This window comes from Tenrec ecaudatus, chromosome 1 (assembly GCF_050624435.1).
Source record: "Tenrec ecaudatus isolate mTenEca1 chromosome 1, mTenEca1.hap1, whole genome shotgun sequence".
NCBI lineage: Eukaryota > Metazoa > Chordata > Mammalia > Afrosoricida > Tenrecidae > Tenrec > Tenrec ecaudatus.
In genome coordinates, this window is record NC_134530.1 from 224,131,116 (window position 1) to 224,157,665 (window position 26,550).

The 26,550-nt window shown below is 55.2% G+C and overlaps 1 protein-coding gene across 1 annotated transcript; it reads right to left on the reverse strand.

The window, feature by feature from the left end:
- Positions 1-1,523: 1,523 nt before the first annotated feature.
- SLC26A9 (solute carrier family 26 member 9) lies at positions 1,524-24,087 on the reverse strand. The gene is made up of 20 exons (XM_075540555.1): positions 23,963-24,087; positions 19,281-19,420; positions 19,044-19,154; positions 18,281-18,456; positions 16,335-16,499; positions 15,667-15,819; positions 15,293-15,375; positions 13,751-13,898; positions 13,357-13,470; positions 13,074-13,151; positions 12,357-12,452; positions 9,538-9,644; positions 8,813-8,882; positions 8,590-8,682; positions 8,333-8,446; positions 7,476-7,775; positions 6,441-6,495; positions 4,971-5,116; positions 3,016-3,087; positions 1,524-1,571 (listed from the first exon to the last, which is right to left on the reverse strand). The coding sequence occupies exons 1-20, from the start codon at positions 24,085-24,087 to the stop codon at positions 1,524-1,526; spliced, it is 2,394 nt and encodes a 797-aa protein (XP_075396670.1).
- Between the last annotated feature and the right edge of the window lie 2,463 nt (positions 24,088-26,550).

The window sequence follows — 26,550 nt, forward strand, 5'->3', positions numbered from 1 at the left end:
AGGTTGCCTTTTTCCAGGTGGGGCCAGCCCAACCTGTTGGGGCGGGAGTCATGACGTTGAAGGTATTCCGGAGAAGCAGTGGGGAGAAGGCGGAAGGTTTCCTGTGAACTTCTACGGGCGCTTTATAAAACACTTATATGTGGAACCTCGTTCTCTTCAAGTTAAGAGTGGGGTTTCTCCTAGCTCTCTCTGTAGTCATAATTCACCTCCATCTTGGGGTTTCCTCGAAGGAGACGGGCCCAGGTCGTGAGTTGCCGGTGGATCCCCGTAGAAGCAGCTCCCACATGGGTCAGCTCCTCTGCGTGGTCAGCTGCATGCTGGGGAACTCAGCTGGTCCGTAGAGGGCGCCTTCCCTGGAAGGTGGCTCTGAGCTAGGGGTTGGTCAGGGAGTTTAAATGATCAAGGACTCTTTGCCAAGTGACTTTTCAGGCCGGTTTTCCAGGGGGAGGGAGACATTTCCCTGATGGGTCCTGAGGTCAGGGCAACTGTCGGGACTCGGCTCCCTCCCGTTTGGCCTGGGTTGGCACTAGCACCTCCTTCCCGACAAGTCTCAGGGACAAAGAAGGATTTCCGAGAGCCTTTGTGCAAAATCACTGGTATCTCTCGGTAAGCTGCCAGGGGGCTCTACCAGTGGCAGACCTCCCTAGCTTTTGGGGGTTTGTACCCAGCCTCCAGGAAAGGGTGTTGTCCCTAAGGGCAGGGGACTGACAGTGGGTCAGGAGGCCGGAGCAGCTGCCTTGGGGGAGGCTTCCCTGGGGAGATAGCTCTAGTGGTCTTGAGGGCCCCCCACCCCGCCCAGGCTGGAATCTGACGCGTTGCGGAGCAGTGGAGGTCTCAGCAGTCTGGGGGCAAAGAGGAAGGGGACAGGTGCTCTGGGACTGTGGGGAGCACATGTCTGCAGGGGTGAAGATATGTCAGGAACACGGTTGGTTGCAGGTGGAGAGAGAAAGTCACTGAGCACTGACCAAGCTCAGTGCCTGGTAGGCACAACCCGCCCCCCCCCCCCCCCGCCCATGGCTGCAGCCACCATTCCTGTGTCTTATGGCCATTTGCCACTTTCCATCACCCAGCCACACGGGCCCAAGGACACTTTCAAGGCTGATGCTCCAAGTCAGCATGGTCAGACTTTTGCATGTGTCCTCGGGGCTCATTCTAAATCCACGAAGTCGGGTCCTGGTGGTCCGCCATGGCCAGGGCCTGGGGGTGGTGGCGGCGGCATGGAGTGAGCAGAGGCTTGCTCCTGGCCAGCCAGGGTCCCGAGGGCCAGATGTAGGTCGGAGAGGTTCCAGGGCTCTCTCTGTGGTCAGTGGGCTCCTTTCGCTGCTGGGACTGCCTCTTTCTAGAGATGCCAGGAGGGAGGCAGTGAAAGGAGAGAGGAGGAGAAAGAGGAGGGTGGAGAGGAGCCAGGGTCCTGGTGGATGCGCTCTCCTCTACCGGCCCCGCCCTGTGGTCCTGGGCTCATTCTCCACGGAGCCCCCTCCTGGGGGGAGCACTTGGAGGTAGCATGGGAGCTGGCTGGGCCCTCACAGGGCAGTCAGGGTCTCTGCGTGGAACATGCTCCCGAACATTTCCTGCAGGGGCCACAGAAGGAAAGTGGGGGAGGGTGAGAAGAGACCATTAGTCCTGTGGGTACAGAGGGCCTGAAACCAAGACGGGACTCTGCAGCCCTCATGAGGGTGTGCGTTGGGGGAGGGAGAGTGTGTATTTGAGAGTATGAGGCAGTGTGTGTCTTTGAGTGTGGGCACCAGTGTGAGTGTGTATCTGTGGGTGCGAGACAGTATATGTGGCTATGGGTATGCATGGGAGAGTGTGAATGAGTGTGGTATCTGAGCGGGTGAGTGTGAGTGACATCAGTGTATGGATTGAGTGAGACTGTGTGTGAGAGTCTATGAGTGTGAGGGAGTGTGTCGTATTCGTGTGTGTGTGTGTATGTGAGTGTAGGGGCACAGGGTCATGAGAGCCCCCACACCCACCCCAGGGTGCTGAGGCTTTCCACACCCTTCCTCTCCCTGTTCAGTTTCCGTGTCTTCCTCAAGGACTCTCGATAGATGGCCTGGGCTGGCTCCAAAGCCCTGTCTTGCTGTCTGGTCAGCCACCTGCCCCACCCGTGCTTTTTGGAAGGTGCGAGACATGCCAGCTCTGCTCTGGAGCACATGGCTCATCATGAGCTGATGGGTTTGATGTTTGACAGTGATTCCAGTGGGGGGTGCGGAGACAGAATTCAGGCTGTCAAATCTTGGTGGCTCTCTCCTCACGTCCCTCCTAGACCCCCAACACCTCAGAGACATGCCCCGGACTAGAGAAGCCCAGGCCCCCAGGACTGACGAGGAATAAGGAGAGACGCCTTAGGCCTCATGTGTGGGCAGCTTTCTCTAAGCCTGGTCACCTGGTTCCTTTTAATTCGGGTCACTGGCTTAGTGCTAATGCTCACCTTGGGCCCTGAGGGCCAGGGAGGATAGGGCTCCTCGCACGGCAAAGCCTGCTTGAATGTACCAATAGTTCACATGGACCCCTAGAATCCACCGGATTCTACCAGAACGTTTCTCAAGAGCAGGGCTCTCCATTACCCGGCCACTCTGGAACTGTGTCAGGCAAATAGCAGGCACTCGACAAAGAGCTGCTGAATTCAGGAAAGGACTCAGCCGCCCCCCCAGCCCTCCCCCACCCCCCCACACACACTTGTAAGGCAGAGGGGACAAGTAATATCTCCCTGATTTTGCAGTTGAGAAGAACAGACTCAGCTGAGTTCTGTAGCTTGCCCAAGATCAGTAGCTGATGCGTTGGAATGTTAAGAATAGCCATTTGTCCTCTGGGACTTGGCCCAGGGTCTCTCCCTTCCCCAGAATGCCTTGCGGGGAGTGAGAAGAATTAACATCTGCTATTAAAAGAAAAAGGAGAAGGAAGCATTGTTGCCGTCAAGGTGACTGTTCCGGCTTGGGAGTGAGAGAGCCCAGGAGCACGGAGGGTCTTGTTCTCCCCCCGAGCCCCACCTCCCATCTACCCATGGCAGCTTACCTGTTCCAAGTCCCAGTAGCTGGGTTGGTCCTCCTCAGCATCGTACAAGGAGAGCTCAGGGGCCACTGGGATCTGCAGGGGGAAACAGGCATCGATGGCCTCACTGGTGGAGAAACCAGTCTGGCACCGCCTGGCAGGCTGATGAACAAAGGGCCAATTCTGGGTACACACTGTGTTTACCGATGTGTAACGTGCTCTCTCACCCCTTCCCACGCCTCCTTCGCCTGCCTCACCAAATACAGCACACACAGCCCGGACCTGCCCCTGCCGACAGGCCAGCGTCAGTGCCTATCCTCCTGCACAGGCTCTGTCAAGGCGTGGCATTTTCCTAATCAGCTGCCTAAGGTGGAGAAATGCTTTGCCCCTCACAGGGCACCTGTGTCCACATCTTTAAAAATAAGAACCAGACTCCCATCGATGCCCTTATGCCATTAGAAACAACAACCACAAAACCCCTCAAAAAACCCAAGTTCACAGCCATTGCACCAATTCTGACTCATAATGACGTGATAGGACAGGGCAGACCTGCCCTGGTGGATTTCCAAGGCTGCAACTCTCTATAGGAGGGGAAAGCTTCATCATTTTTTCCATGGAGTGGCTGGTGGTTTCAAACTGCTGACCCTATAGTTAGAAGCCTAGTATGTAACTCACTGCTGTCCCTTAACCCATGCTGTTAAAATTGTGTGTGTGTGTGTGTAGATGTATCTTCCTCAGTATGGGGTAACAGTATCCCATATTGTTTAAAATATGTGCGTGTAACTTATGTATAAGAATACCAATAATTCCCTATTTTACAGAGAAGAAAATGGAGACTAATATACATATTAGTGGTTTTCATGGATATACCTGAATATATCATTGTAATCATAATTTATATTTAAGCACATAAAATCATATACAAATATAGAATTTTATGTATGAATACACACTCTAGCATTTATATATCTGGATGTAATCCATACTGTGTAATAGCTGACACTCGTTAGTGAGAGGAAGATTCTTCTAGAATTCCGCCCCCCACTTGTTTTCCAGGACAAGGCGTGTGAAGTAGGGAAACGTGTCCCTCCCCACAGTTTCTCTCTCAGCATGGAGGGTGGCAGCCAGGCCCTGTGTTTTCCCGGGTAGTCTTTCAACACAGAGGACAGCTGGCTGCACCCTCACCAGTGTCTTACTGCAGAGAGCAAAGGGTTGGTCAAGGGCCGGAAAGGTCTTTCATATGACCCACACAGGGAAGGGGAGGTTTTTTTTAATCAAGAACTGGGCCACAAACACCACCTTGCCAGGCTAAAGGCAGGGGCTGAGCCAGGATAGACCCCTGAGGGGAGGGGTGGCTGTGAGGCCTAGGCTGGGCAGGCTTGTTCTGATGGGGGGGGGGGCGTCACAAAATTTGTGGGAAAACACCATCATTCCGTTTTGTCACCCACTCTTTGAGGCTCCCTCCTCACGTGATTTGTACCTGATTGGCGTGCCTCTTCCTGAGCTAGTAAATTCAAAATAAAAAAGCTGAGATGAAACCTAGACTCAGCCTCTTCGGTGACCAGTCACTGGCCTGAGATCTGTAGGCTCAGTTACAGGAAAATGGGAACGCTCCCTCACCTTTCCTAAAGACCTTCGGGTGAGTTAAGGGGCAAGGTGAGCCACGCTAGAACCCTGGGCAGCATGCAGCCTGTCCTGGAGTTCTGGAGGTCAGGAAGTTAAGTAACCTTGGTGCAGGATTTTGAAATCCTCCAAGCTATTCGAAAGTGCTTTCGAGTAACGTAAGCAATACGATTTTTGTGCAACCTACAATGGAAGCAGAAAATCCCCCTGAGGTGGGCGATGCGATTGCCAAGAGCCCATCTTACAGGTAAGGCAGCAAAGACTCAGGAACACCAGAGGACCCGGCAGGCACTGGACACCCGCGATTCCAGAGCCCTGAGAGCCTGGGGTTGTCCAGGTGCAGGGAGGGACCTTACCCCTGGGAAGCTGGGTCCTGGGGCCACCTGTCCGGCATTTGCTTGGGCAAAGAGGACCGCATCATGGATGCTGGGGAAGACATGGCTGCGCTCCAGACACCCATCTTCGAAGATGCCTCCGTGGCTAATGTCATTGTACACCTGGGCTGGAGGAAGGAAACACCATCTTCAGGGAGCTAGCCGCCACTGGGCACCTGGGCCGAGGGAGGCCAGTGCGACCAGAGACAGGAGAGACAGAGAAAAAGGTCTGGTTTGGGACCTGCAGTTCCTGTTCTTAACAGCAGAGGGCAAAGTGATATTGAGGATGCTGCTCTTCCACCCTGGGCAGTGATGGGAGAGGGAAAGGTTAAACTGTTCTTGATGGGGCTGCGGCTAGCTGTACCCCCTTGGGGCCCATCCTGCATCTTGTTGACCCAGCCATTCCCCCTAAACCTCCAGCCTGTGGTGGAGCCCTTGCTTTGAACAAATCCTAGAGATGCTTTGCTGAGGGGGCGTCCAGAGAAGGCGGAAGGAATTCCACAGATTCTAACTCTGCTGGGAAGGCTCTGACAGAAGGTCAGTGTGCATCTGGGTGCATGTGAGTGTGCCTTACACACTCACGTGAAGCTGCGTGCTCTCACTGTGGCTTCACGTCCGGGCACGACGTGCGCACGCGCAAACCACGTGACGCTGTGCTGCCCTGCGGACAGGTCCTCGTACCACCGAGACTGCGTGCTCTGCTGGCATAGATTCACGGTCTTCCAGGTTTAGAAAGACCCTCCGAATCCGTTTAGCCCACCATCTCCTTTTATACAGGAGGAAATGGGTTCCCAGACAGACCAAGTGACTTAGTTAAGGTCACCAGGCAAATGAGCCATGGGAACAGGCTGGAATCCTAGTGGACCTTTCTCCAGTTCTGCCGCCGACTCTGTGCCGAGACCCTCAGGATGTGACCCCGCAGCCCTGGTGGTGCAGTGGTGAAGCGCTTGCCTGAGAGCCCAAAGGCAGAGCAAGCTGGTGATGTGGCAATCTTCCAGAAAGATGACAACCGAGCAAAGCCCGTGCTCCGGGCGTCAACCTGAGTCACAATGCACCGCATTGCAACCAGGAAGAACAAGTCGACCAAATCCCGGGGTACAAACAGAGCATGAGTTTGTAGCCCAAAGGTTGGCGGCTTCAGCCTGCTGGAGCCGCCTTAGAAGAAAGACTGGGTGGTCGGCTGCCCCAGTCAGCCACAACCCGCCCCCCTCGCTGTTTACTGGGCCTCCCATTGGGTTGCCCTGTCAGAAGGCGGATCACTGGCTGCTGGTTCTTTAGGGTGTTTACACCTTCTGGCCCCAAGTCTCCCCTGACTTGTGTCTGAAGCTGGCAATAATTTGAGGAAAGATTTGGGGCTTCCCCGCCCGCTTTCAGCACCCCACCAACCTGCCTCTACCCAAGCCTCTGGTCAGCCTTTCCGCCCCCCAGGCCGCCTCCTCCTCCTCTTCTTACCATGAATGTTCACCAAGAAGACCTTGACACCGATCTTCCCGAAGGTGGAGCTCAGCTGGAGAGTTGGAGAGGGAGGTGGGGCAGAGAGACAAAAGGACAGGAATGTTCTGAGTGAGGCACAACACGAACTTCAGAGGGGAAGCCAGGCCAGCGAGCAGGCCCGAGGGCCCTGGGAGCCAAAGATAAAAATAGCAGCAAAGCACACCACTTGTTTCTCAAGTGCTGGCTGAGGAAAGCGGACGGAAGTGAGGCTTTGCCAATGTGGCAAGCCCCCGGAGTGGCCACAGCCCCTTCAGATGGGGCCTGATCCTTCTTTTGTGCATCCGGCCTCCCAGACTCCACTTCCTTCCCAACTCTATGGTTGCAGGCTAACCCTTCAGGGCAGGACGAAGGCACAGTGAGGCTGTGGCTTCAGCCAAGTCCAGTCAGGACTCCAGGCCCAGGCTGTGAAGCCAAGCTGGACTGGGGGTAGAGGGGACATCTCTGCCCGGGCCGAGCCTGTACATCAGGCAGTGGGGTATGCTTGGTACCTCGCTCAGTTCTCGGGGGTTGCCTGCCTTGGCTCAGCTGACCCTGAGCTTTGCTGACTCCCCGCCTTCAGGGGTGACTGCTGAAAGCATGTCAGAGGGGACATTTATCCAGGGTGCCTGCTGGGCTGCCTGCTTTGTCTGAGGGTGTGGGGATCTGATAGCAGTCTTCTCTCCTCAGCTGGTTGCATCCGGCTGACGGGTCCAGTGCAGGGAGAGTGTGGGAGGCAGGCCCATGCTGATTCTACTCAGAGGGTTTCAGGTAGCCTGAGAAGCAGCAACTTATGGCCTCTGCCAGGACCCAGGACCAGGTGGCTATGGGACCAGAGGCGGTGGGGCTCTCCCTCTGGGCTGTGCTGGGCCTGCTCTGGAGAAAGGGGGCTTCTGAGGAGCCTTTAGCACCCTTGCCTGCTGGCTTTCTTCCCTCGATTGTGGACATCAGCAGACAAGGGAAAGGAGCGGGGCAGAGAGAGGGCTGGGCTCTGCGCCCTCCCTCGGCAGGCCTCACCTTGGCCAGGGCCTTGATGCCCATCAGGTCCATAAAGCTGACTCCACTCATGTTCAGGATGAGGGTGTGGAAGGTGACGAAGGGAGGGGCGCTGGCCAGCGTGTCAATGGGTTCACTGGGGGCTTCGGCCTCGGCTTCAGCCTCAGCCTCGGCAGGTGGCTCACAGTGGGCAACGGAGGAGGGGTCAGGGTTGAAGGTGATGTAGGATACGCTGGCACCATTTGCGGGTGTCTGGTTGTTGTTGGGGTCGGTGGGAGCGGCATTCTCAAAGTCCTGCTGGAGCTCCTGCAGGGAGACAGTCTGGAGGGGGGGCAGAAAGGGGGCTGGAATCGGACTTTGCTGGGTTGAATTGTGAAGGGGGAGTGGGGTGCAGAGGGGCAGTGGAGCTCGGTGGGGGTGGTAATGAGAGGGGGTGGCCTTTGCTTTCAGCTCGGAAAATACACAGCAAAGGCTTCTCCCAAGACCTTGTCGTCCTTGGGCAGGGCCTGCAAGCTTGGCCTCCTATGGGCCAGAGGAAGTGGGGAGGAACCCTCTGAGAGCTACTGCCATAGGGGAGGAAACCTCAGGAAATTGTGCATCTGCCCCTGCCTGCCTGCACCTCCCCAGAACTCCCAGCCCCACCCTAGCCTGAGCGCCTAGCTCCTCACTGCATCATCTGGGTGTGTTCGCAGCTTGGCAGGCAGTGCTTTGTCTAAGCTAGAAAGTGGGGAGGGGTATTCATGGGAATCCAGTGGTGACCCTCACCCATGAAGAATATCCAGAGATGTCCTGTCTTTGCCTCCCAGCGTGCTGGGGGAGGTGGAGCTTCAGGGGACAAACACAGAATGAGCAGGAGAGAGGGTGTGGGGCCAGCTCACCTTGTTTTTCATGAACAGTGATTTTCTCTGTTGCTTGGGCATCTTTGTCCCCATCACCTGCTTCTTGAGGTATTTTTGCTTGGCCAGTAATACTTTCTGGGGGTCCACACCTGTCTGGGGGCAGAGGGTCAATAGCAATGCTGGCCTCCGCCTCTTAGGAGGGATCTGCTCTCAGCTCCCCGCCCCATCCACCCCTTGTATTCCAGGCTGCATCTTTGCCCAGCTCCTTGATTGCCCGGAGACCGACTGGACCTTACCTTGGCAATGACTTTCTGCCTGAAGATCTCTGAGTTGGCAAAGTAGAGAGGGGAGCAGTAAGTGACGATCTTAACCCCCGCAATTTCCTGGACCTGTGACCAGAAGACTGGACTCAGGGAGCAGAACTCTCTGTATTTGCTGTTTTAAACCAGCTACCACAAACGCACCACCCTGGGATGAGGACGGAACGAAAGGGGGAGGTCACGAGCTGGGGTTTCATACCCTATTGTAGGTCTTAGGGTTCACATAGAGGTCCGTCTCCATGACCTGGGCCAGGGTGTAGCCATTTCGACTGGAAGGAGGAGGAAATGGAAAACTTAAGGGCAGGCCCTTGGCGTATGGGCCCAGAAGGATGCTGGGGAGCCGGGGCAAGGGACCAGGTCCAGGTGCGGGTCCCTTCCTCATCCCCAGGCTTGTTTGCCTTGTGGCTTGTGGTTGAGCTGCAACTAAAGATAGGGCAGGCTGGTCACACCGGACCCCAGGCACTGTGGCCCCTGAAGTGACCACTTGCACAAGTTCTCCAGGAAGAAGTCAGGATTTCTTTCACCGTCTGCATGCTCCTTGCCCTGGGCCCTGGTGTCTCCAGCCTGCCCTACTCAGTCTAGTCCCAGGAAGGGCGCTGCAGCTGTCCCGTGTCCGTCCCACTATGCTCCTGGGTGGTCGGGATCTCTGGCCGTGCCTTTAGGCGCCTCACCCACCCACTGTCCTCCATATTGTCTGGTTCCTTCGCTGAAGTCCTCAGGACCACGTGACCCACTGCCAGGTAGTGGGAGGTTAGGCAGACCAGCCTGTGGCCACAGTCCTAGTTGGGCTTGGTCCTCTCTGATCTCTAGTGCAGGCCCAGGAGGAGGAAGAGCCTGCGGGGCTGGGCCAGACCTGGGGCTGGGAGTCCTTGGCAGCCGGAACCAGGAGCCCCCACGTGATGGTGGGAGGCGGGTGTTACTTACAACTGGGTCTGGAAGATCACAACCAGGACGGAGAAGGAGACGCCGACAGCCACACCGTAGGGCAGGCTCAGGAAGAAGGAAGCCAGGAAGCTCACCACCCAGACACACTGTGAGGAAACAGCAGTCAGAAGCAGGCCTAGAGAAGGCTGCCTCTCTCAGGAAGTCTTTTCTAGGGGAGCAGCAGGCACCTTGGTGGTATAGTGGGTTACAAGTTGGGCCTCTGACCACAAGGTCAGCGGTTCAAACTCACCCGCCGCTCTGCGGGAGAAAGAGGAGGTTTTCTGCTCTGAGACCTATGGTGTCAGGGACCCACAGGGGCAGGTCTGCTCTGTCCTATAGGCTGGGACCAACTCGGGGCAGGGATTTCTGCAGGAGCAAGGCCACTCATTCTCTGCCAGCACCAACTTCAGGTGCAGCGCTTCCCCTTCTCTGTCTTTTGTAATGGGATGTATTTGTTAGACTAGCTTGCACAGAGTATGGCCCCTGAGCTTGTTTTTGTTTGTTTAACAGACAATGGCAGCTCAGGCAGGGAAGCAGTGGGGCATGATGCCATCGTGAGCCTGGACTCAGATGCAAACCCACTGTCCCCAGGGCCCTTCTGGCTCCCGTAATTCCGTGACCCTGTAGGGCAGGGTCGAACTGCCCCTCTGGGGTTCTGAGGCAGTACTTCTTTATGGGGTCAGATATACTTGGGTTCAAAGTTTGAGTCACTATTTCCTAGCCTCCATTTCTAACCAACAAAAGGAGATTAGGAATCCCTACTTCATGGAGGGAAAGAAGAGTTAAGGAATGTAACATTCCAAGCTTAGGGATCCATTACTGCTTGGTGGCTTCTGTGGTGCTGTGATCCCGGAAGTCAGGCCACCCCCATATCAAATAAAGCAGAGTGCCCCATGGTGGACTGGTTTCCAAGGAGCTCCTTCAAGGAGATGAGCAAGAAAGGCCTGGAGGTCTCTTTCTGAAAACCGGCCAATGAAAACCCGATGGAGCACAACAGGACAGTGTCTGATAAAGTGCCAGAAGATGGAATCCTCCACGTTGGCTGGCATTCAGGATACACAGTGGCTTCCACAGTGCACTGGAGCGTGACGACCGTCACAGGTGGCACGCAGCTGGGTGATGCATCACGCTGTTGGGTATGAGGTCACCGTGAATTGGGGCTGACTCCATGGCTACGGACAACAGCCATTGAGTGGCACCCAGTGATACCAGTAACTGCAGGTTTCATAGCTCTGCCTAATCGTGACCTCGGCGCCCCTGCAGATGCTCCATGATTTCTTCCGGAAGAGACAGCTGGCACTTGGCTGTCTGGGTTGGGGCAGAATTGGAAGTGGTACCCTATGGACCCTTTGTGGTTCTCAAAACTTGGAAGAACTCACTGCTGCTAAGTTGATACTGACTTACAGTGACCCTGTAGGATAGGGTAGAACTACCTCAGGTGGGTTTCTGAGCCTATAACTCTTCACAGGTGTAGAAAGTCTCATCTTTCTCACCTGGAGTGGTTGGTGGTTTCAAACTGCTGACCTTGTAGTTAGGGGCCCAACATGTAACCATTGTGCCACCAGGGTTGTTGCGAGGCACCATCCAGTTGACTTTGACTCACAAAGACCCTGTGTGACAGAGATGAACTAGCCACCCGAGTTTTCTAGGCTATAATCTTTATGGAGGTGAGTTTTCAGATCTTTCTCCTGTGGAGCTACTGCTTGTGCCGGGACCCAGCCTTTTGGTTAGCAGCTGAGCGCTTTATCATGGTGCCACCAGGATGCCATGGGGGTCCTTTAGGGCCCCTCACAGTCGTCAAAACCAAAGAAATCTGTATAGAACTGTGACGAGACCAGAGAAGCTCAACACACTTTTGGAATATTAAGGAACCATTGCTGTGGGAGAGGGGTGGCTAGGTGCGTTCAGAGCGGATCTTTGGGCTGGGAATCACACCCCCATCACCCCCTCACTCAGATGCACAGGTCGATTCTCTGGACCTTGCTGCTGAGCTGCCCCCCTCCATCTCCCAGAGATGGTTTGGTCCAAAGCTTGTATCCCAAAGGTTTGGGGTCCAAGACAATTGGGTTCACATCCAGGCCCTACCATTTGCCATCGGAGGCCTTTGCTCAGTCTCTCAACCTCTCTGAGCCTGGCTGTCACCCTGCTTAAATAGGGTTAGTGTGTCCTCTCTAGGCCCAAGGCAGGCCTTCAGTGGAGATCATGCTGTCGGCAACGCTCTTGGCCTCTGTGCCTATTGCCCAGTGAGGGGCGTGACTCATCTGAGCAGTACTTTGTGTCTTTGGCGACTTGATGCTTATCATCCCACTTAATCTCAGCTGGAGTTCCTGCTGCAGCCATGACGACCACCTGCATTTGCAGGTGAGGAGATGGAGCTCCAGGGAAGTCTAGTGACTTGGACAGGACTCTGGTCCTCTGGATTTGTGATCTGGGACTGAAAACCGAACCACAGTGTCTGCCTGCTTTCGGAACCAGAAATCCTAATGATAAACAGGCACTATGCTTTCACGGAGCTGTCCTTTCAGGCCTTGTCTTAGGATCTCATTTCTTCCTCAGCAGTTTTGTCAGGGAATGCCAACTTGTCGTTTCACCAATGAGGAAGGCAAGACGCAGGCACTTTGAGGGGCTTGCTGTTGGTCACTGAACCAGATGGGTTGAGCTGGGATTTGAACATAGGGTGACTTATGATCCCTAGACTGCACTATGCCGCTCTGGGAGTCACTGACGTCAGGGATCATCTGTAGGAGAACCGACACGGATTTGGGGTGGAAGGTCGGGCACGAGGATGGATGAGCACCCGGAGACTTCCGGATACCTACACAGTCCAGCTTGCTCTTCCGCCACAGGTAGTAGGGGTCAGCGAGTTGCTTGAGGGAGTTCTTGAGGTTGACAGCTATCAGGGCTCCGAGCACAGACTGGGGAAGCAGAACAATGTCCAATGTCACCCCGAATGTCACCTTTGTCTGCCCTTCCTGCACCTACCTGATCCCAGAGCCTGGCGGGAAATCCTGAAATACTTCCTTTGGCAGAGCCCCCAGCTCTGTGGTCTCAGCCTTGCGTTTGGAGAGAACAGGCCCTAGAGCCACCCCCCTTCCTCCTTTATCTTCGCCCTAAGAGCCGCCTGTGACTGGGCCGGGAGAGCCTGGCCCTCAAAGGCACTGGTAAACAGCGATTGCGCAAGGCCCTTGCGAGCCGGAAGACGGCAGCCCTACTCCAGCGCGGCACTTGTGAGCTGCCTCACCCTGGGCGAATCACGTCGCCACTCTCAGCCTCGGTTTCCCTCACCCGTAAAATAGGAAGAGTCATCCCCGGGGTGTGATGAGGATTAAATCAGACAGGAAGTGTAATTTGTAATGTGCACCAGGGAGCTTCCAAAAGTTCATAGGAAAAAAATCTCTGCCATCTGTCCGTTCCATTTCCCCAGGACCTTTCCGGAGCCCACTCCTTCAACAGCCACCCCAGCAGCTCCCAGGCCTGTTCTTACACTAGTCCCCCTTGAGGACCTTCGTGGCTGTGGTTATCTTGCAGGCTCTTACCTTGGGGAGAGGGTACAAGTAGGACCCCAGGACCAGCATGGTGATCATCACTACCAGCGACACGCACAGGCTGGCCACCTGTTTAGAGAAAGGGTTAGGAGGGCGGCATGGCTTCCTGCTCTTGGTTCATCCCAGCAAAGACTTTGGTAGAAGGTGAAGTGGAGGGTCAGGGGCGCCCAGGAAAGGTGGGGAGGCAGCTGGCCTGACTTATGGCTGCCCAAGCTCCTCCAGGGCAGCTGGTCGAAACCAGGGCCCCCTCTCACTGCCCAGGTACTGAGCCCACCTGGGATTTTCCTCCAGCTCCATCCACAGCCAGCGTGACGGAGAGAGCACAGCAGATGACATGGATCTTAAAGAAGGAGCCGAAGAAGTTGCTGCAGCCCAGGGCGATCATTTCCTGCAGAGAGAGGCAGGGGCAGGGCTGGGAGGCAGGGGCTCAGGACAGAGACTACCAGTCATCCACCCCCGCTGGACCTCGGGCCTGGGGCTTGTGGGTGACTCTGTCCTTATCAGGCCACACGTTCTCGATCAGCCTTGTGGGGTTGGTTGGCCCCGGCCGCTTGCTGGCAGAGAGCTGACCTCGCCTCAACCCACAGAGCCTCAAGATGTCTCCGGCCCGGCGTCTGCTGCCTCAAGTGCTATCTCGCCCAGACCTGCCAGGGGTTGACCAGAGCTACCTGGTTGGAATCCACGTCATAGCCATGTTTGCTGGCCAGGGTCCGGCCCACAGCCAGGTTGATGACGTAGCCCACGATGGCAAGGGAGAAGGCTGTGCCAATCATGTCCTTCCACTGAGAAACCACAGGTGACACGGGAGTGGGGAACCTGCCAAGGAGTCAGAGAGGAGGCCGGGCCCGTGGGTGTGAGCAGAGGGAGGGCGGCTGGTTTCCCCACCCACCCACAGGGACAGCCAGTCCCTGCCACCCCCGGCGCCCCCACAATGAATGGGGTCTTCGCAGAAGTGATTCCCTCCGGTCTGAATTCTCAGTACAACCCTGGAGGCACGACCATGCCTGCTTTCCAAAGGGAGGAAACAGAAACCTCCGCGTCTCAGAGCCCGTCAGGGTAGGTCTGGCTCATGGACGCTCAGGCTCTGGGCTGCTGTTTCAGGGCTGTTGAGCCGAGCTCGTGCCAGCTCACGGGGGCCCATGGGGCCGAGCAGAGCTGCTTCACAGGGGTTTCTAGGCCGCCATCTTTATGGGAAGGGAGACCCGGAAGCATACTGGATTATGCGTGGGACTGCTAACCACAAGGGGAGTGGTTCAAAACCAGGAGCCTCTCTGCCAGAGGATGATGAGGCTTTCAATGCCCGTAAAGAGTGACAGTCTCGGAAACCCACGAGGGCACTTCTACCCTGTCCTCCAGGGTCACAGTGAGTCCTATGCGTCAGAATCGACTTTTTGGATGTGTGTTTGGTGGGAGAGTCTTTTGGAATCCTTACGGGGGAGGAAGCCCCGGGCTGCAGAATGCAAGGCGGCGGTGGTTCAAACCCACAGGCTGCTCTGTGGGAGAAAGATGGGCTCTCTATTCCCATCAAGATGGCCCATCTGGGAATCCCTATACAGCAATGCTACCAGCCAGAACTGGCCTGATAGCAGTGAGTTTGGTTTAAATTTCTTCTTTTTTGGTTACCTGTATGGGAGCAGATCCTGTGAAGCCCTTGGGGGGCTGGGTTCAAACAGCCCATCTTTCTGTTAATAACTGAGCACTTGGACAAACAGGGAGCCTTCCAGACTCTGGACTCGCGACATTGCTGGTCCACAGGCCTTTCCATGCCACTGCGGTGCTGTGGGGACTTCCTCCCGGACAGACCTGCTCCAACACTACAGGTGAGTGCTGCCCCTATCCTTCCAGGCTCCGTGTTTGGCTCAGATGGATGCCTGATGGCTTCTACTGATCCTAAGAGGATCCCCTTCCAGCCAGGTAACTAGAGGAAGGTGAAGAGCCAGCCAGGGCCTGCCTAGCAGAGCTTTGCTTTAACCATATGGATTGACTGAAACTTTGGGGAGAGGCCAGCGGTGAAGGCTGAGGTTTTGGTAAGGCAGTCAGCAATGGCTGGCTGGGTAGCTCTGCTCAGTAATTGTCCTAATACTTGTCTGGTCAGTGTCCTACGGTATATATTGCTCTGAAGCAGGGCTGGTCCCATCTGTCTCTCGGAGCCTCGGCCTTGGGGAGGTGTGGCGGGGTTGAGGCCAGGCCCTGGGTGTACTCAGACTCACCCACGTTGGATGTCTCCCACGATCTGCATGTGGTACTTCTTGGGCATTTTACAGCTTCCAGAGATAGCCGTCGCCACCACCACCTGTAACCCCGAGTGCAGCATGGGGATTGGCCCACAGTGGAGGCCAGCACGGGGCTCTCTCCCACGTCCTCCTGTCCACTGGGAGCCCCAAGTCCCACTCCCCTGCCTCCATGGGGAACATGCCCTGAGAGCAGGAAGCGGAAGTATGGCTATGGGAACCGGATCCATTCCTGCTGGGGTCCTATTCCATGGGCTGCCGGGGCAGGGTGGGGGTGGGGGTGGGCTGGGCAGGAGTAGGGGGCTCCCTCGGCCTGGTCTCTCCAGCCTGGCCGGGCAGGGCAGGGTCCTTACCACAATCATCTCGGTGGGGATGGGGAAGTGGATTCTGTGCATGTAGCGAGCATTGAGCTCCTTCACCAGGACTAGGAAGATGCCGCTGAGGATGGCAAAGATGAGCGAGGCCACGTTGGTTTGGGGGAGGTGTTTGCAGATGTCAACGAAGGTCTTGGGGGGAGAGAGCAATAGGCTTGCCGCATCGTCCCACCCTTTCTCCCCACGCTGCCCTGACTCCTGGGCACCTCACCCAGGGAAGGGGTACCAACCATGCATCTAAGAGTAAAGGCGAGCCCCGGGCCATGAATGCGGGCCTGTCTTCAAAGTTGCTGGTGCTGGGGTGCCCATGCCCATGACCTCTCTTTCTGTCGAAAGTGTTCTAACTGAGGGATGAGAGACGGAGGTCAAGCTTATGGGAGGGGCTGAAGCCCCGGAAGGGGGAGCTGATGGGAGGCTGGACACATCTTTGGTTCTCCTCCATGTTGCCAAAAGGCAAGTCCCTAAGGCAGGGTGTTCAACTCTCCTCCCCAAGGAGGGAGCCCCCTGGGTCCCCTCTGAACAATGGCTCAGCCAGCACTTGCTCTCCCCAGGAGGGGCTCAGAGCTTCTGAAAGCAGTCCCCCATCTGCTTCTGTGTCTGCTGGGGAGGTGCCCCTCCCCGGTTGTAAGGGTCCACTCCCAACTCACAAAGACGATGGCTCCTGGGCCAGTGTAGGAGGGAATGGTCAGTCCAAAGATGTACTTGAGCACTGAGATCAGGATCTGCAGGCCGGCGGCCGTCATGAAGCCCCTGATGAAGGACTCGGAGAGGTAGATGGCCACAAAGCCAAACTGCACGAAGCCCAGGCCCATCTGTGAGGAGGGAAGCCGGGGAGGAGAAAGACGAGCTGCCCCCACAGCCTGCCAACTGGACCCTGGGCTGCATGGAGCTCCGGGCTGCGCTGAAACAATTGTAGCTCTGGGACAAGAGCCTTTCCTGACCTGGCCCTGGCCTTGCCCTGACCTCACTGTCCTTATGTGTCCTTCCTTTAGAGGAACGGCCTCTTGGTAACTCATCTCGGGCTTCCTTTTCTTTATCTGTGCCATGCACACAGCCCACTGAATGATATCACCGTCCACTCCATTGCCTAACCCCAAACCTGGGAGTCATCCTCCCTCACCTCCCACATCCAATCTGTCACCAAGTCCTGCTACTGCTCATGCCAACACACGCTACCTCCATCTCCTTGCGCGCTGCCACCCCTGGGACTGGGTGTCCCCGTCACTCATGCCTGGACACCTGCCTCTCCTCCCGGCAGGTCTCCTGACTCAGTCACCCTCTCAGCCACCCGCTTCCCCGCACCTGAGTCATCCTGATAAACTGCCAAAGCCTCTGCTTGGAAGTAGCTTCTGGATCCCATCCTCTGCCCACTGCCTGCCATTCCAGCCTCTCCTCTGGTCTCTTCCCTATGACTCTATCCCCCAGGGGCACTGCACTCCTCTCCACTCCACAGGCGGATTAGACCCCCACTCCTTCGGATGCTGCTCCCCGTTTGCATCATCCTTCTGCACCTGTTCTCTTGGTTATTGGCAAACCTCTATCCATCCTTTAAAACACAGGTCAAATGGCACCTCCTCTTGGAGGCCCGCCCTGACCCTGTGTCCTGGGTTTCCACAGCTCTTTGTACGAAGCCCTGCTATGCCGCTTATCTCACTGCACACACACTTATCTGTTGGCACGGCTATTTCCTCTGCAGGTTGCGAGCTTCTGGGGAACGGAGGCTCTTTCTTACTTATCTTGGGGTCCTAGGACCCAGCCCAGTTCCTGGTGCCGTGAAACAGCCCGGGAAACAATAGCGTGGATGTGTGAAGCAGTGAATGAATGAAAGGGGTTCTTTGAAGTTATTTCCTACTTTTGCATTCTATCAGGCTGGCCTTCCCTTTACACACATACGCACCAACACAACACACACAACCTCATGCTTTCTTGTGCAGCTGATGCTATGGCTCTGAGCAGAAGAGTCTGGAAGGGGCCAAGGAGTGTTAGATAGCTTAGCAGGCTGGACCCATATGAAGGAGCAATGGGAAGACTGTGGTGGCAGAGGGAATTGTGGACTGGGCCCCTGGGTCTCTTTGTCAAATACTAAGTTCAGGGTGGAGCCCCTGAAGGCGCTCCTTTGAGAACCACAAGGTGGGAGGTTCAAGGCCTCCCCCTCCTTCCCCAGGCCTGGTGATTGGTTAACCTCCATGTATCCTTGAAGACTCAGGTCTAATGTCACCTCTTCTTGGGGGCCTTCCCTGACCCTCTGACTTTTCTCCTACTTTCAGGAAACCAGCTCTCGAAAGCCCTAGGGCTCACTCTCTGACTCTGACACACACAGGGTTGCCCTGAGTCAGAATCAACTTGAAGGCAGCTGGTTTTCTCTGGCTGTGCTCCAGAGCGGTGTTACTAGGTGGGGATGCCCCTCCTACGGCCCACTCTGGAGGCAGGAGTGTGAGACTCTGACTTTTAGGTCCTCTTAGACCCTGGGGATGGGGAAGAGGGAGCCGGTATAACTCAAAACCAGCCTTCATGGGGCCTCTGTGGCCGGGGTGGGGCAGGGTGACCCTCTGCTGAGCCCAGTCCCTGGCAGGGATGGAAGCTGTCGCCTCACCTGGATGATGGCAGTCAGGCAGGCTAGGGTGGCCGACACGTGCAACCTTTCTGTCTCCATGGCCGCCGTGTCCACGTAGCTCTTATTGGTGATGTTGTTAAAGACCCGGAATTTCGATTCTGGGGCCAGCTGCAGACAGATGTTACCCACCAGGATGCTGATAACGGCAAAGGTACCTGTGGTGCCCCACCCCGCCGCAAAAGTCAGAGGTTTGGGCCATGCCCACAGACAAAAGCAGGATGCCTGGGACCCTTCCCCACCCTTGGGTGGTAGTTGCCCCCCCCAATTCCAAGGCTCCTCTTCTACCCACCCAACCCCACACATCTGCACAGGAGCCATGTTTCCCACAGCATGTCTGCCTCAACAGTTCTACTATTGCCCTGGACATGTGAGCGAGTGGGCTCTGAAAATACACAGTGCCTGGACCAGGGACCAGCCTGGGGTTTTCATCTCAACTCAGGTTGCCCAGTGCCGAACATCTGCCCTTGTTTAGAGCTTCTGGTGCAGGGTGTGTCTTGTTCCACCCAGTCTTCCCCACAGCCCAGGGAAGAAGGAAGTCTACGTAAGGACACTGGGCTAAGGGGTTTCTTCAAGGTCACAGGAAACACGGGACTACCTCTCAACAGTGAGCGTCCCTCCAGGGCAGACCAGCTTCAACGCTCAGAGACTACAGCTGACCAATCCCCTGAAGGCTCCCCTTCATGCACACTGCCTGTCCTCGGGTGCCCAGGGACCCTGCCCACCAGGAGGGGGTGGCTCTTACCTGGTACCATCTGGTGTATACCCCCGAGGAGGAAGTAGGGCAGCAGGGGGAAGAACGAGGAGTAGAGCCCATTGACCGCGGGAAGGTTGGCCAACAGAGCAAATGCCATGCCTGCGGAGGACAGAGATGGCAGGTTTTAGGGTGTCAGAGGTGACACAGGGTTCGGGGTGGGGCAAGAGTAGGGGAATGAGGGAAAACAGTAGGCAGAGCCTGGTTAGGGAGGGGAGACCCTCTTACCTTGTGGGACCTGGATAGATCCCCCGCTGAGTCCACCCAGTAAGTCAGGGATGATGTAGTCTTTGATCTTGTACTTGGGGAGCCAAGAGAGCACAGGGAGCAGCCCAAACACGGCGGTTTTGACCTTGGCTGATGAACATCTATGGAGGAAGAAAGTATGTTTCCACTCAGCAGGGTGCAGAGCGGGTCCTCGCAGTGGGGAAGTTGCTGTGTGTCCTTGACTTGATCCCTGCCCTGTAGGGTTTCCTAAACTGTAACCTTTGAATGTGAACAGTTTTGTTGACATGTAATTCTCCTGTCATACAGCTCGGTAGTTTAAACATATTAAAGAGAGTTGTGCAGATCAGGACTACAATAAATTTTAGAACACTCTCTCCTGTCCTCATTATTATTAGCTTCCCGTTCCCTGCCCCCACGTCCCCCACCATAACCCCAAGAGTCTATCCGTTAATCCAGTTACTGTCTCTATAATTTTACCTGTCCTGGATCTCATGTAAGGAAAAACATACCCCCAACAAAACACCCAATAACAAAATAAAATATTGAAAAGTTCATTTGAAAAGAGAACACAAAACTCAAGGCAAATTCACTGCCATCAAGTCCAATTGGAAAAGATAAGAGAAAATAATAAAAACAGTACAAATTATAAATGGGTCATAAGGGAGAACAAATGATGACATTAAATTAGAACCCAATTACATCGGCATTAATTCACTTTCCAGTGCACTTTGCCCGATAGCAAAGTTGTCCACATTGCTGGGCCCATAGTCAGAGGGAGTTCCCCAGAGGCTTAATCCAGGTGGGGACCCTGCGGATAGACTAGGATTCCATTGTCAACCATGGCCTTTTGCAAATTGGATGCTCCGAATTTAAGCTCTAATACCATTCCCTCCTCCAGCCTTAGATTTTATTATTTACAATCCTTGTCACACAAGTTGCTGTGCTTCTGTGTGCACTGAGCTGTCACTTCACTTAGATGGCTGCTTGGTTTTGTTTTGTTTTATTAATTATTTTATTGGGGACTCATACAACGCTTATCACAATCCATACATACATCAATTGGATAAAGCACATCTGTACATTTGTTACCCTCACAATTCTCAAAATACCCGCTCCCCACGTAAGCCCCTGGCATCAGCTAATTCCCCCCCCCCCCCGTCCATCCCCACTCTCCCCACCCTTATGAACCCTTGATAATTTACAAATTACTATTTCATCATATCATACACTGTCTGACATCTCCCTTCACCCACTTTTCTGTTGTCTGTCCCCCAGGGAGGAGGTTATGTAGATCCCTGTAATAGGTTTCCCCTTTCTACCCCACCCTCCCTCTACCTTCCTGGTATCTCCACTCTTACCACTGGTCCTGAAGGGATCATCCATCCTGGATTCCCTGTGTTTCCAGTTCCTATCTGTACCAGTGTACATCCTTTGATCTAGCCAGATTTGTAAGGTAGAATTGGAATCATGATAGTGGGTGGGGAGGAAGTATTAAGAACTAGAGGATAAGAGTTGTATGAGCCCCTAATAAAATGTTTTTAAAAAAAAAAGAACTAGAGGAAAGTTGTATGTTTCATCATTGCTACACTGCACCCTGACTGGCTCATCTCCTCCCTGAGACCCTTCCATGTGGGCTTTGTTGCTTCTGAGCCAGATGGCTGCTTGTTTATCTTCAAGCCATTAAGACCCCAGATGCTATATCTTTTGATAGCCGGGCACCATCAGCTTTCTTCACCACACTTGCTTATGCACACTTTTATCTTCAGTGATCATATCGGGAAGGTGGGCACCCGCTGATATGATTTTTTGTTCTTTGATGTCTGATAACTGGTCCCTTCTACACTTCGTGGTCAGACAGGCTGGTGTGCTTCTTCCATTTGGGCTTTGTTGCTTCTGAGCCAGATGGCCACTTGTTTACCTTCAAGTCTATAAGACCCCAGACGCTATAACTTTTGATAGCTGGGCACCATCACCTTTCTTCACCACATTTGCTTATGCACCCATTTGTCTTCAGCGATTGTATCATGGAGGTGAGCACACAATGACATGATTTTTTCTTCTTTTTCTTCATGTCAGGAAGGTGAGCATCATGGAATGCCAGTTTGATAGAAGAAAGTATTCTTGCATTGAGGGAGTACTTGAGTGGAGGCCCAATGTCCATCTGCTACCTTAATACTAAACCTATAAGTATATGCACATAAATCCATCTCCCCATCCTCACATATAAATATATTTGCATATGTACATATGACTGCTTGTTGTAAGGTTTCAGACACTGTTCTTTATAATTGCTGGTTACCATCTGATTTTTTCACCACATTTTATTATAGCACTCATATCTTCAATGATCTCTTCATGAGGGCAGGCATAGAGTTGGGCCATGTCATAAGAATTGATTGTTCTTTGACTTTTAACTCACTGCCATTGAGTCAGTTCAGACTCATGGTGACCCGAGGGCAGCGGTTCTCAACCTGTGTGTCGAGACCCCATCGAGGGTCAAATGACCCTTTCACAAGTGTCGCCCACGACCATCAGAAAACACATTACAATTCATCACCGTAGCAAAAGTACAGTTATGAAGTACCAATGAAAGTAATTTTATGGTTGGGGGGGTTACCCCAACATGAGGAGTTGTACTAAAGGGTTGTGGCATTAGGAAGGTTGAGAACCACTGCCCTATAGGACAGAGTAGAATGGTCCATGTGTTTCCGAGACTGTTAGTCTTTGCAGGAAAAGAGAGCCTCACTTCACCCCCTGAGGAGTTCCTGATGGTTTCAAAGGGCTGGCCCTGCTGGCTCATCCTCCTTCAGGTGTGATTGATCCTGGATTTCTTTCCACTGTCAGCTGGCAGGAGAGAGAAGAATGGGGGAGCTGTTTGCTGGTCAGTGTAGAGCAGGGGAGACGTCACCCTTTCCCTGCTGGTGCAACACCTCCAGGGCCTTTTCCCGACACTCGACACTCGCGGCAGGAATCAGGACTTACAAGTTCAAGGCTGGATGGCTGGAAGCGGAGAGGCGTGAGCTTTTCCTCTCCCCGTTGAGGGAACGCAAATCCTTAGAGACCATCTGACCGGTCTCCTGTCCTGCCCAGCACCAGTTCCTGTGCTTGGCTATTGCTCAATGTCAGTTCCCCTGACACCAGGTCCCCTGGCTCTCAGCCAAGGCTGAAACCAGCATAGACAATGTTTTGTACCCTGGGAAGCCTGGGCGGATTTTCTGCCCCAAACACGCACGCTGAAAGGGCATCGCCATCTGATTCCTGGGTCAGCTCCAACGTTGGTGGGATGGCAGGAGGGGGTTGGAGGTGGTGGTGGTGGGGCCTGGTGGTCCGTAACCAAGCCTGTCTCGAGAATCAGTTCCTCGAGGGCCCCCTCGGGTTTGTCGGTGGCACAAAGCACCGGGCACACGAAGAAGGGACTGACCAGGAAGAGAAAAACCACTCACGCATGCCTAGCGTTACTTGCGTGCCTACCGTATTTTGGGCAAAGCCAAACACCAGCACAGATACCTCAGAGGCCATAAAGAAGGAAGTGGAGAGAGGAATTAGCTTTTAAGAGAGTCGTCCTTTCATTAAGCAAATACTGCCCGGCACACTGATCTAGGGTCTCACGTCAGCAACACGGGGTGTGCTAGTCCCCTTCATTCCTTCCTGGTCATCACCACCCCGGCATTGTGGGGACACGGCAAACACCCCATCGCCCCAGTACAGAAAGAACCCCAGCTTAAACTCTTTGAGCATCAGGACCAGCAGTGACCACTTGTCCAAGGATGCACAGGTTGGGTACAGGGCCCGGACACCAGGCCCCTAAGACTCTGCCTGTAATCGGGTGGAGAGAGCTCCTCCCAGGAGAAGTGGGGTTGGGCTGAGGCTTTAGTTTAAGACTCAAGTGGGTGATTCCCCCAGCCTGAACCAGTTCCACCTGCACCTCCACTTCAACCACTGCCAGTGACCTCAATCCAGGTAACTGAATCAGCTGTTTCCCCAGGGCCGTGAGGGAGAGCCAGCCAGCCTGTAGCGAGGCCTGAGGAGGTCTGCCAGGAGTCTGGGCAGGGGGAGGGTACAGGGCATAGCCGCAGGGCTCTGGGGTATGGGCCTCGAGCACCTGGTAGAGCCCCTCTCTGTGAGTCAAAGTCTCACTTCCACACCACAGTTCCAGGAAACCAATGGTGGAGATAGGGGCACACGGTGGAAAAAGTCCAGGGGCCAGTAAGAAGACCTCACCCGCCCCCTTCCAGAGAGCCTGGCAACAGAGGGCCCCCTGAGACAATCCTATGGGAGAAGCATCTAGCAGGCAACCAGACCAAGGGCACGGGGTGGCGGTGGGTGCAGATCCTCTGAGCTACAGAGGGAACGTGGCATGGAAGTAAGAACTCAGATGTGGCATGCGCACCCACAGCTCCCTTGCGAAGCCAAGACAGACTGGGGCAGGCGGAGAAGGTTGTGGGACCCCCATGCAGGGAGTTGGAAGGGCCTGGAGCTGTGTATGGTTCTCCCATCTTCCCTGGGGGTCTGTTAGTAAGATCTTCAATTCAGAGGATGGAATCTGAGGGCTTCCCTAACTCCTGTTTTAGGCTCTTGGGAGCAGGAGCTGCAGCCTGGTGGAGGAAAGGTTTTGGCTGGGGTGGGGTAGGGGGTGGGCATGGGGCAGAGGAAAGAGGATTCTGGGCTCTGGGCCACATTACCTGAAGGCACTGCGAAGTTTTTCTCCCACTGGGTACGGCCGGTCCTTTTTCTCAAACTCGTCATCGAAGAGGGTGAGTGAGTACGCCGCTCTGTCTACCACGTAGCGGGGCCTGGGCTGCCTCATGTCTGGGGCATGGACGAGCTCTGGGAGAAGCAGAGTCGAGGGCAGTGAGGGGGCATCCCTCCCCAGTGCCAGCCTGGGCCTTCTCCCTCAGGTCCTGGGTGCAGAGGAGTTTTATCCTGGGCTTCCCCGCCCCCATCGGGCTCGGTGCCTCCCTTCCCTCTTTCAAGTCTCTCCACCAGACTCTCTTCCCGGGTGGCCTTCCTTCCCGGGCGAGGGTGATGCACACACTCGTCCTGTTTGGTTTGGCGCCCAGTATGTGACTGACACCCCACACCTGTGACATCACCGTCGCCCCCGCGGAGCACCAGCGAAGGACAGGTAGAAGTGCCAGGGAGAGAGCGAGTGCGCGAGTGAGGGCAGGCGTCGTGGCTGGGACTCAGCACATGGCTTCTACTCCTGCCCACCCACCCCCGTGAGGCCCCCAGGGTCCCCTAGAGCCACCCTCCCTTCCCAGGCCTCCGTTTCCTTGGCAGAAAGGCTCATACCCGCCAGCCAGTCCTCTTGGAAGAAACAGAGCAAACAGGCTGCCTGGAGGTAGGGGGATGGCCAAGGTGACCTCAGGAAGACCCTTCTTGTACAAGACGGCTAGGACTTCACCAACAGGTTTCCCCGGAGACAGTGGTGTGCTTGGGGCAATCAGGACGGCCCGCTGGTGGCTCTCTCCCACGGCTTCCTGTGCCTAACCTTTCCCCCACACCCTTGTGTACCAGTGAGTGTCTCTCTCCACCTCACGTGTTTGCGTAACCTTGCTGACGTTCCAGGCGCGGAGTGGGGCCGAGCGTAGTGTCCAGGCCCCGAGGCCCAGAGCAGCTCCCTGCAAGAACCTTCCCTAGACGGCCCATGACTGCCCCACCGCTCCCACCTGAGCTGGGAGAAGCCTGTTTGGAGCACCTCAGAGGAAGGCAGAAGGGGAGGGATGAGGTGGGGCAACTTTGGGGAGGTGCGTGCCAGGTGGTTGTAGCCGATTTGGAAAATAAGACTTCCGATGGGTTTGAAAGTGAGTAACTGCATGGGAGACTAGGAATACCCCAACTTCCCGGGAGAGTGGAGGATGCTCTCAGGGGAGCAGACTGGGGACAGAACAATAGAAGGGAATTAACTAATGGTCCAGAAACCCAGGTGCTAGCCCTGGCTTTACTAGGGAGGGAGGTGGGGGTGACATTACCTCTTTGACACTTCCCACCCCCCACTCTGAGAGGACATCAGTAAAATGTGGACAGCCGGCCCTTCCTCGCATGGTCATTGTAGAATTCAAATGCCATGGCTGCCCAAGAGTCCCGTAGCTCAAACCAAACCCCAGTGCCATCAGGGGGTTCTGAGTCTCAGCCACCCTAGAGACCAGAGTGGAATCCCCCCACCCCCACCTCCGCTCATGGGGTTTCCGAGGCTGTCAGTCTTTATAGGATTTCACAGTCTCATCTTTCTCCTGTGGGGTGGCTGGTGGGTTTGAACCACCGCCTTTCATTCATCCCACTACGGAACTAGGGCTCCCTCATAGAGGGTCCCAAACTCCCCAAACCAAACTCAGCGCCAGGCTATAAGCCGCTATGGGCGTAGAAAGCCTCATCTCTTCCCTTAGGGGTGCCGGGTGGTTTCAAACAGCTGACCTCACGGTTTGCAGCCCAGAGCATCATCCACTATGCCGCAGAGGCTCCTCCCTCCATGCCATGCATAACCGACCAGAGCAAACTCTCTGCCATTGTGTTGGTGCGATGCAGGGAGACCCCATCGGACAGGGTCGACCTGCCCACATGAGCTTCTCTTGACAGGAGCGGAAGAGTCCTGTCTGCCTCCCGTGGGGCGGCTGGGGGTTCGAGTGGAAGACCTTGCACATAGCCATGGGACTCCTAAGCACTTGTCACCAGAGAATGTTCAAGGAGCATGTCGATGCAGGTTGTTATTGTTAAGAGAACTGTGCTCAGGTTGATGAAGGTGGGGCCGGCACATTCTATTCACTTGGTGTCAGGTAGGGAGGTCCCCAGAGAACTATGAGCAAGGGCTGGGTGCGGGCGGACCCCCACCGATAGGACCTCGCTGGGGGGGTGGGTGAAGGTGGGATTGAGACCACCCACAGCCCTGCACTGGGCCTGGAGCCTGGCACTGAGCGCGTCCTCATTGGGCATCTGTCAGGGACGCTTTGGCAGAGACCCGGGCAGCGATGAGTCAGGGTGACAACCAGGTGAGACATGAGAGGCAGAGTCGCCGATGGGAAGCAGCACCCCGTTTTAGTCCGAATGACCTGGGTGCAAGGATTTGGTTTCTTCATCGGCACATGGGGTAATGACAGTCCCTTCGGGTGGCGAGGAGATTAAATGACATCACTCGGATGAAGTGGCTGGCCTTTCATCGGCCCCCATGTAACGGCCGTGATTACTATTATTAAGAGGGGAGGGTGCTTCCTTCCTGAGGAGAGGCCCGTCTGAGGCTCCCAGCCCGGCACCCTCCCTCGGCCCTGCTCCTCCT

What these genes read in the sequence shown, in the direction of transcription:
- SLC26A9 (XM_075540555.1), bottom strand. Translation starts at nt 24,087, where the DNA reads ATGAGGCAGCCCAGGCCCCGCTACGTGGTAGACAGAGCGGCGTACTCA. An exon ending in GAGCTGGAGGAAAATCCCAG is followed by an intron (nt 13,152 to 13,356) that starts GTGGGCTCAGTA and finishes TTCTCTAAACAG; the next exon opens with GTGGCCAGCCTGTGCGTGTC. An exon ending in CTTCTTGGTGAACATTCATG is followed by an intron (nt 5,117 to 6,440) that starts GTAAGAAGAGGA and finishes TCCTTCCTCCAG; the next exon opens with CCCAGGTGTACAATGACATT.